Source organism: Lygodium microphyllum, chromosome 21 (assembly GCF_053477565.2).
Source record: "Lygodium microphyllum isolate KBCC chromosome 21, Lygodium_microphyllum_v1.1.10, whole genome shotgun sequence".
Taxonomy (NCBI): domain Eukaryota; kingdom Viridiplantae; phylum Streptophyta; class Polypodiopsida; order Schizaeales; family Lygodiaceae; genus Lygodium; species Lygodium microphyllum.
The window spans coordinates 433797-444525 of record NC_141155.1 but is presented as its reverse complement, the minus strand read 5'-3'; the positions used below and the strand labels follow the sequence as shown (position 1 = coordinate 444525).

The 10729-nt window shown below is 41.2% G+C and overlaps 1 protein-coding gene across 4 annotated transcripts; it reads right to left on the bottom strand.

Moving 5' to 3' along the window:
* Positions 1–4255: 4255 nt before the first annotated feature.
* Positions 4256–7163, bottom strand: LOC148017687 (uncharacterized). Of its 4 annotated transcripts, none has more exons than XR_015687694.1 (3): positions 6004–7163; positions 4831–5818; positions 4256–4690 (listed from the first exon to the last, which is right to left on the bottom strand). XR_015687694.1 is itself a non-coding variant. In XM_087661782.1 (2 exons), exons 1-2 carry the CDS (start codon positions 6603–6605, stop codon positions 5779–5781), a joined length of 642 nt encoding a protein of 213 aa, XP_087517908.1. In that variant the 5' UTR covers positions 6606–7163; the 3' UTR covers positions 4256–5778. The 4 variants fall into 4 exon arrangements, 1 of the variants encoding a protein (XP_087517908.1); XR_015687695.1 differs by having other exon boundaries at positions 4851–5818; XR_015687696.1 differs by having other exon boundaries at positions 4256–5092; positions 5178–5818.
* Positions 7164–10729: the final 3566 nt, after the last annotated feature.

Below are 10729 nucleotides of genomic sequence, written 5' to 3'. Positions count from 1 at the left end.
TAGCCCATCGCTCATCAATATCTTGACCTTTATTCCCTTATCATTGTTTCATTTTAAGTGGCTAGTTTAAAATGGGATAATAATTTTTGGAATGTCAAATATTAAATTTCATGACAATGGTTGATAAGTTAACCAAACAAGCTCATTTCATACATACTAAGAAAACTATTAAGGCCCATCAAATGACAATCCTCTTCATATCACAAATCTTTTAATACCATGGCTTGCCTACTCCAATAGTGTCCAATAAAGAACCTAGAATGACTAGTATTTTTGGGAGGGGTCTCTTTTAAAATCTAGAGACTAAGCTAGATTTTTATTCGTCCTATCACTCACAAACAAATGGCCAAAGTGAAATAGCTAATTCCACTATCCTTGATCTACTAAAATCCTATGTCTTGGAATTAGATCAATGATCTCAATGAGAGAAATATTCACCCCTTGTAGAGTATGTGTATAATAATGCTATACATGCTTCTATAGGCAAGGACCTCTTTGAGGTAATTGAAGGGAGATACACAAGTCCATTGGTACTTAAATTTCATGGAAAGATATTTATTGCTGATGAGTATAGTGGAGATTTTTAAGATTCTATTCAAAAGATCAAGAATGCTAGATGATGTTTGCTCATGCGGCAGAGACATTTGTGCGAGCTGATGGTGCTTTCGTTCCATTCGGGGACAGTTTTGATGTCTCCAAAGTCACAACTACTATCAAAGGGGTAGGTGAGATGGGAGATGTTATAACTATTGACTTGCAAGCAAACATCAACAGCATCATGGGGAGGAGGGTAATAAAAGTTGGCAGAAGATCAGGGCTAACAGAAGGAAGCATCATGGCATATGCCTTTGAGTACAATGACGAGAAGGGCAATTGCTTTTTCATTGATTTCCTGATTGTGGGCGAGAACCAGCAGGCATTTGACATGCAGGGAGACAGTGGCAGCCTGGTAGTACTGATGCTTGAGGAAGGCAAGAAAAAGCCTAGCCTTGTGGGAATGTAAAGAGATTTAAGGTGTTAATGAAGACTGTGACTTATGACGCTCGTTAATCAACTGAACTGATTTGGAGATCACCAAGATTAGCTAACCAACTGATGAGATTAGGGACATTTATGTTGAATGGATCAGCCCAAACATTTTTGAATCCTCAAGTGGTTATTGCCTATCAATAGAGCTGTTTTAGGTGTGTTAAATCAAATGGGCCAGAGCTTCAGGATGGGTACAATATAGTTTTCCTCTCCCATGTAGGTTAGCAGAATCATACAATGCTGCCCTTGCTATACTTCATGTTATCTCCATCTGGGTTTGTGGCTTTTAAGCATAGGTCAGATCAATAAATTGTACATGTCTTATCACTATTAGGATGTTGCTAATAGGCTGATTTTTCTGCATGTAGGGAAATGTGATTGCTCGTGGGATTATTGAATGGTGTGATGGAGCGCCTTAGGTAAGGAATTCTACAGTTGGCAAATGAAACTTGATTCTGCTCAAGCTAGAAAGAAGACATCTTTGAAAGAGTTGACTAGTTTTTTTTACCATTGTAGTTCAAGGTACAATGCTGCACTTGTTGCACATTAGCAAGAAATGGATCCCTTTTAAAGACTTTAAATTAGGCTTATTTCCACTTGTTGCTTAAAGGCTTTACAAATAGCATCTCAATAATATGAGATGCTCTTTAAATCATGAGAGGAAGTGTAACTCTGCCAAGACCACAGCAAAGACATATTGTTTTTTGTATTTTAGATGACTCATGGAGTTAGATATAGAAATAATGAAAATCTTGAAGGAGCTTGAAGGAGACTGATGATGAAGTACTGAAACAGCAAAACACGGATCATGAAGTGATGTAATTTGCAGATGAAGCAGGGCAAATCTGAAATGTAGCAATTGAGATGCTACATGGCAGTCCACAATAAGTGGTCAGCAGGCCTGGAGTGGAAATGCAGCAGCTCGACAGGTCATGTTGGTTGTAGCTGACTTGAAAGATCTCAAACAGTAATAGCTGAGGTGAGGATGATGAATTAGGAGAAAAACTAGTAGATAGAACCACATGTAGACTGTCATCAGTAGGTGGAGGGCAATGAATAGGCTGCAGCAGCCCCTGGAGCAGGTTGTGATGGTTGGCTGAGAGAGGAGCGTCTTTGGCTACCAGCCCAGGGTGGGGCCCAGGAGCCCCTTACCCTCGATGGCAACTAGTGGCAACTAGCTAGATATGCGGTGGCTCCCAAGTAGAAGCTCATGTTATTGAACACTATTAGGGGAAACCAAGGGAAAACAGTTCCCTTTTCCACATGGAAAAATTATGTCAAACAAACTTCTTGTGATTGACTATATTCCATCTTGACATTTGATTTGTAGGCTGCAGGAATAGAGAGATCATGAAGAATTTGGTCACTTTATGCGATAATCATGGCGAATTTGGTCAAGATATCCTGAACAGCAGCAACCTCCTCGAGATTAAGGCCAACATGACTGCAAAGTATTCTGATCCATCTGATCAACTTGGACATATCATGAATCAAGTGAATCAAGCTGATATTTCAAGGTTAAAAATTTATTGTGCAATTTCTTGTTTGATATTAGCATGTCTAAGAGGAAGGGCAAAGTAGATAAAGTGATAAGGAAAAAAGAGAATTTCCACGAAATTCCCTAGTTGAAAGTACATATAAGTAGGGAATGTAAAAAATAGGAAAAATGAGAGATTTCCTAGTGAGAGTACCTAGGGAATCACCTCTAGAAATTTTTTCCTATATATGAAATATTTCCTATATAGGAATTATTCCCTACATAGAAAATTTTGTATTTTCCTATGTAGGAAATATTTCGAAAGGTCTTATGTGATTCCCTACTTATTCTCACTAGGAAATGTCCCATTTTCCCTAGTTTTTACTTTCCCCACTTATATGTATTTTCAACTAGGGAATTCCATGGGGAATTCTCTTTTTTTCCTATATGGGGATCGATTGAAAGTTCCTTGTGATAGACACCGCACTAACATCGAGAACTGCAACAGATTGATGAGGTTGCACTGCCACATCAGGTAGCCTTTGTAGCATATTGAAGCGCCATTGTTCCAAGGGCAATAAACCACCCGCAGCAGCAATAATCATAGTAGTAGTTGCAGAGACCGTCGGGGTCTCCAGACCCGAAGGCATCAAGAAAACAGAGGTAACCGCAATAGCAAGGGAGGAAACCGCACTTAGAGAGGGCACACTTGACCGCAACTCCCCCCTGGATGTGCATTTGCGAGGAGTGCGAGCAATAGGCCGTGAAGAAGAAGCTACTGCATTCGCGCACAAACCTTCAGAAACTGTAGATGAGGGGCACGACATCCCAGCCGACCCATCCGAAAACAAAACTTGTAATATCTGGCTAGCTTTGGTGGTTACCGCTACATTTTTTGCCAACTGTGCCGAGACCCTCTCAGCTTCAGCACGAAGGCAATCGTGAAATACATAGGCCCAAGCTACAGGCTCCGACTGCGCCAACCGCAACATGGCACGCACCCAAACTGACAAAGTATAGGTCTTCGCTTAGAGCCAAAGTGCATCAATAAACCATCGATAGCATTCTTGAAGAGAAACATTTCTGTAGTTTAACAACTTATATTCACTGCCAACTTGAGGGCCAAACTCCTGCTCCATCTTCACAGGTGTACTTGGATATTTGACATATGCAACCCGTCAATCGGCAACAATAAACGATCAAATATCAACTATTCAGTGAGCTAAATCTGCCGATTGCCCACAAAGACAGTATCTCCCCACGTAAGATCCGCCAGAATAGACTGTGCGCATGGATGGACGATAACATCGCCCCAAGAGATGGCAGCAAAACCTTGCAACCGCATCGTAGAGAGCTAGGTCACCACCTCAGGATGCTCAGGAAAGGCCAAGGGAGTAAGAAACACGAACTGCAGTGGGCTAATAGTCATGGCGATGAGAGCACAAATCAACAGAGCAAGGAAGGCACAAAAGCACGCGTAAGATTGCCAAGGTAGTAAGGAGAGAGAGAATAAAACCCAACAAAATAGCTCCCACATAAGCAAAGGTAGAAATGCCTCGAGCTGGGGATCATGCCGATATTCACGGGATCGTATGCAATGTGTAGGTACAAGAGCCCTTATGGAAGGCATCTGCCACAAAGAACACATTAAAAAGGGTATTGCCGCAGATGAAGCGAAAAAGGACACATAAAAAAATCATTGGTCTTATAATGCCGCAACCGGTACCCATTTACCAGACTAGAGAGCACCGCACCTTGCAAATCTATCAATGTAAAAGATGTTGGGCCAGCCTACGCAAAAACCCAAAACGGACCTAACCACCGCAGCTTCAATTTGCCTTTAAGCTTGCCATGCTTCAAATGAAAGACCAAAACCAGATCCCCACGCTGAAATTTGTGGTGTCTAGAATGACTATCAACCCAATGCTTTCTATGTCTTTGTAGTACTTGCATTAAATAGAAAGAATGCCAACGGGACTCCTCCAGTTGATCCAGCACATCCAATCGGTATACCACAGAATCCTCCGATAGAAGCCTCTCCGCCACCGCAATCCTATAACTTGACAATACACCGGAGTAACAACTTCCATTCCAAAAGCCATCTTGAAAGGTATCAAACCCGTAGCCACTTTAAAAGTTGTGTGGTACGCCCAAAGTGCCGAAAAAAGTTTCTCGTCCCAATCACTACGGTGAAGATTAATAAGTTTGGTCAGCATTCACACAATCTATTTATTCAAAGATTCCACAAATCCATTTGCTTGTGGATAATAAGGAGAGGACTTGCGATGTTGAATCAAATAAAACCGTGTCATGCGGTGAATGACCTTATTGAGAAAATGCGCACCGCAGTGTTATCCCGCAAAGCCCAGGCTTCCACCCACTTCGTGCAATAATTCGTCGCCGTCAAAATGTATTTATTGGCATGTCCGAGCTGCAACAAGTTTGAAAGGGCCAATAAAATCCAATCCCCATTTTTGGAAAGGCTCCAAGGGCAGAATGGGATGCATCCAGGCCTAAAATTTGAAGGTTGCAACACCCTTCAAAGGGGGTTTTGCACTTCTAGAGAAGGGTGATACATATATTACCCTTCAAAAGAAAGATAAGAATTTTAGAAAAATAGTTATATGCCCTTCCAAACTCTTTAAAAAGAAAAGGAGAGGTCCTCTAAGACCTTCTAAATGAAAAGTTGGGTACTAGGTAGCCCTTCAAATTTGAGGGCTAGATGCATCGGTAAGTGGTCTTTGGACGAAGGTTGTCTCAATCGTTGATAAACATCACAGCTTCGTACAAAGTTGTGCGCAACTTTAAACACAGAAGGCCACCAAAGACCAGGTTGAAGAACTTTGCGAGCCGTGGCATTCCCAAAAAATGTCCTCCTGCAGCACCCTCATGAGCTTCTTGGAGAACCGCATGTTGATCTTGTGTAAAACACACCGAAATAACACATCTGAAGAATTGTGGTAATAAAGCTCCCCCAAAATAATCTCAAAAGAGCGACTGCATAGGGCCACGCGACAGCACTAATCACGAGTAAGATGATCCGACATAATCCCCGTATCCAGAAAACAATACAATTCCTCGTACCATGTCCAAGGAACATCCACAAGTGGCATACCAGAATGTTTTCCATCATCCAGAGAAACACCAGAAACCGCAAACAAATCGGCGTCACAAAACAATCATTAACTCCACTAGCCGCTTCACTAGACTCAAGACAAGAAAGGTAATCCGCAATTGCATGATACTTGCCCGGTCTATGAATAACTTCATACTCAAATTCCTGTAAAAGAATAACCCATCGGGCCAAGCATCCTGCACACCAAATATAATAACGCAGAATGATCCACATGGAAATAAAACATATGACCCAGTAAATAGCGGCGAAATTTCTTGACAGAATAAATCATGCCCAAACATTCGCGTTCAGTAACAGAATAATTCTTCTCAGTCAAAGACAAGCGACAACTAGCATAATACACAAGGTGAAACCAGCCTACCTTCTGACTTTCTTACATAAGTACCGTCTCAGCCACCACTGGCCACTGACCTTTCGCGGCTGCATATCTTGTAAAGCCACTTGAACCTTCTTCCGACCGCGACAAATTGAAATGCAGTTGTGCTCCCAACTGTGATGAACACAAGCTTGCCGCAACCAGGGACGGCTGAACAATACATTATAATCCTCAAAACTAACAACAACAAAAGACATAACAAAAAGAATCCCCGAAATTGCGATAACCACCCCTTTAACAAGCCCAAGCGGCCGATTACGACTGTGATGGGAAGCATCATCCTCAAGAGACTCTCCAGCCAACACCGCCTGAGCAATAACATTCTCCAACGGAGTATTAATCTTATCCACCATAGCCAAATCCGTACGAAGATCTTTCCGCAAACCTTTAAGAAAATAATCATTCAACACTTCTTGGACAGGATGTTGTGCAGAGGCACTCTCTATAAAACAGTGAGTGAAAACCAACCGCACAATCCTCCACTTGATGACGTTTTTTCTGCTCCAGCAGGCGCAATTTTTCCAGATTCTGGGCAACTGTTTTCTCCACTCGGAATCACCGCAAGAACACACGATGAATATAATCATAAGTCATAAAATGATTTACCGCATATTCTGATAACCATTTAGCAGCCCATCCCCCTAAGGTAGATTCAAATACACCCTCTTTCTGCAACTGGATCATCGGACCCGGAAGATTAAGCTCATAAACTTTATCAAACTGCCGAACATGAGCATCCAGGTCCTCTGAAGAATGGCCCCGAAATTTATGATATTTAACATGCGGTTGATGATGCACTATAACCGGAAGTAGCGATAACTGCGGAATAGCAGGCACTGCAAGACCAGATGGAGAGGCGGAAAACAACTAATAAGTCAGAAGAGTAGCAGCAGAATCTGGGATCACCAACTGTCTGTGCCCACGAGCAACCAGAGGTGGGGAATAAGAAGAACGCCGAACAAGAGCAGATTCACAGGGGGTACTTGTCTGCTACTCATCATCCGAACCAGCATCAATAATAGAAGTAGTCCGCACCTCCGTAACTGACGAACGATGACGGCACCTTCCAGTATGAGGAACCTTCTCCACAAGGGGTCCTTGTGAACGCATGCGCACTCATTCAGAAAATTTCCACAAAACATCGTGGTTGCCATGTGTATCCGCACAAAACACCGGCAGATACGGGAATGGATACCGCACAATAGACTACCATCACACACATAAGATGAAAGACCGTCAAACAAAATAACACATCAACAGCATCATCATCATTGTATATATTAGAAGATAGATACAAAGCTCCGCACCACAGTGCGCTCCCACAAGAGTGCAACTGCACAAAATATATCTCCCTCACAAGGGATGCCAACAGACATCGGATACGAACGGGTACACTCCCAAGACAACCGCCAGGATCTCCAAGGACACACTGACGTCACCACACATGCGGTCCGCGGTGTTGCGGCAAACACTGTAACAAACATTCTACATGTATGACATGGTTCTAGTCCTATAGTTTATTGATTAGGTTAGCATAAAATAGCTTTGATATGCTCTCCTCCTTGACTTTCATGCATGAGAATATGCATGAGTTAGTGCACATGGCATCTATGAGATGTCTAAACTATGTATGATTATGCTTTGGAAACATGCAAGTCATGTCGGGAGCATAATTTCTACAATGCTCTCATGGAAAACAAGCATGCACGGCATACATATAGTTCAAAATATGTATATGTGGATCATGACACATGCATGACATGACTATATGTGGCACGGCCATATCTGGATGATCTCATAGAGATCTAGAGTGCAATGCATGTTTGACACACATATTTGCACACGACATGCAAGGCATGGACATTTTTCTTTCTCTTTTACGCTTTATGATCCATTGCTTACATGAAGCTATGGATTAGCATCTTTCTTATGCAGATGGCCATGAGCCAAGCATCTTACAATCTCTCTGCAAGACAAGCTGCACTCCAATTTTCTTCTCTTTGCGCTTCTAGAAGTCAGTCAACCTCATAATGCTATACGATGGTATTCATGTTAGTAGATGGTCAAGTGACCAATAGTTATGTGCTATCTAATTGCTAGCACTCTCTCTAAGAGTCTCTTTCACTTAGTGCAATCAGTTTTCACATGGGGTATAGTAAAGTATAGAGGTACTTCCTTACTAGCCATGATGAATAGATGGTACATGGATTAGTACACCAATGTCTCCGACGAGGTTACAACATGCATATATCCTAGGAGAATGTGCTACAGATGTATTCTAAGAGAATTTAAAAAAAAAACAATAGTGAATTATGTCTCACCAAAGATAAGTGTATCCTAACAGGCTTACATGTATGTGTATCCTAAGAGGATTACACATAGGTCTACTCTAAGATAATAGAACACAAGAAGTGTCCTATAAGGATACTTTCTTTTCTCATTTAGCTTACACTCTACTGATGAGATAGTAAGAGGGTGACATATGATGTCACTCAAACCTCATGCTAGTGACATCATATGTCACTAGATCTTGGATTATAGCTTCCCACAAACAGAGTGTTGTCTCACTCTTCAATATTGAAAGCCTACACAGAGGTATCGTACGAGGATATGTTCACTCAGTAGACTAGAGGAAGTAAGACGACCTACCTCACGGAGGACATCTACTGCTAAAATTTAGCAATTTATATTATTAAATATGCTAACTAAATATATTGATCATGGATTAGGACTTCCACTCTTAGAGGATCTAGATCAATATCAAAGAGTTCTACAGGGCTAGGACCTTTCTTTGATGATGCATGCACACTAGGTGGAATGGGACCCTAGTGTTCAGTAAGGAAGTGTCTAAGGCAGCATAAGAATTCACAATGATGTCGACCATTGAGACTATTATTAAGATTTAGTCTCATTGTTTATGTTTGGCTAGCCACTAGAGCATAAGATGCACAATACATATGATTGTCAATTAGTAAGATAAGCTATGAGCTTATGTGTGTCTTCGACTATTACATTATGTGTGTCTTCAACTATTACATTATGTCAATACGTAGATTTCCAATCCAGAGCTACGAGCTTATGCTAACAAGCTTAAAGTTAAGAGTTAATGTAGAGTGTTTGACTCTTACGCAAGGTCCCATAATTACGAATTATGAATGTTTGTACTCTCTCTACTATGAAATTAAGCTATGAGCTAGATCAGAGACTGTATTTTTCACTATGATTAGCACAGTTATATATGTTGTTTAGACAATCACAGCTATGTCTAGGCAATTTTCATGATGGTTCTTAAGGACAAAAACTCTTCTCCAAGGGGGGAGTAATGTCAAGACAATGGTCCTGAGAAGTCAGTCTTAGTCTATGAGACGAGGGCAAGGCAAACACGGACGGCTATGAGCCATGGGACATATGGCTACGGGGGCTAGTGTGGACTAGGAGTCCTATATAAGGGCATGGCAGGGTAGAGTAGGGTGGAGAGTAGTATTGCCCATTACCCTTGTCCTGTCAGATGGCAAGGCTTAAACTCCAAATACTATCTTCAAATAGTTCAATATTTGACTTCAAATATGGTCTCATTAATCTTCAAAATCCAATGTCCACCTCAATGCTTGACCCAACTCAAGGCGTAATGAGAAATGCTTGAACTTGATGCATAGCTACTCCATAATAATGCTCTTGTAAAAAATGCTAGAAATGCAAGATCTTTCTCCTCCTTTAGTCCCTTGAGTTGCTTGATAGGATGAGACTTCAAATCTTCCATTCAATTCTTCTTCTCTCCTATGCCTTCACCACCTTCTTAATTTCACCATTTTTTTCTTCACTCGTCCACCTTTAGCTATGCTATGTGCTAGTCTCCAACACTAGCCTCATTTTGCTCTCATTTGAGTTGGTGTAGCAGCACCTTTCCTTTAGTCCATTCTCTTCACAATCCCCTTGCAGTTTCAGGCCTCTACCTTCTCCTCTCACTACCTTCTATTTCCTGCAACACTAGTCTTGTGGTGGAATCACATGCACTTTGGTGGATAGCTTTGCATGAACTAACCAATCACTTCCTTGAGGGCTTGATAGAACAGAAGCTGGCTATCCAAAACACAGCCCTAAAAATAGTACGATGTAGCTCTATTTGAGGAAAATCCAAACACTAGTAATCATTTGATGGTGCCAAGGCTAGGCTTATTTTCGTCATGTGCTTCAATTGGTCTTCATTCATCTACTCTTTCTTGCCTTTGTTATATCTCATCCTTGCACCCCCTAGCAGTCCATAAGAAGAGAGATGGTGATTGGTCGATATTCTCCTTAGCCCGACACAACCCAAGTTTGAAAAAAGAATTCATAAAAAAAGCCTCATTTTCACAAGATATTGGCCAATTTTGACATAGGTCAAGTGCGTATATGTCCAATGCATGAGAAAGGGTTGCAATTGGATCAGAGGGGCACGTACTTGATGAGAAAATGTTTATTCATGCCAAAATTCATGCTAGAGTTGCCAAGGTTGATGTTAAATAATGGAATAGTTAGAAAATAGGCCTAGTCTCTAGTAGATGAAGAAAAATGGTGATGTTTGAAGAAAGTTAGGAATATTTCAAGTGGAATAGGATGGGATACATTGAGAAGTAAGAGGGAATAAGGATGATAATGATTTTGACTAATAATGTGAGTGATAATAATGAAGATAAAGATTATTCTAAAATAGGATAATTGAATAGGATAA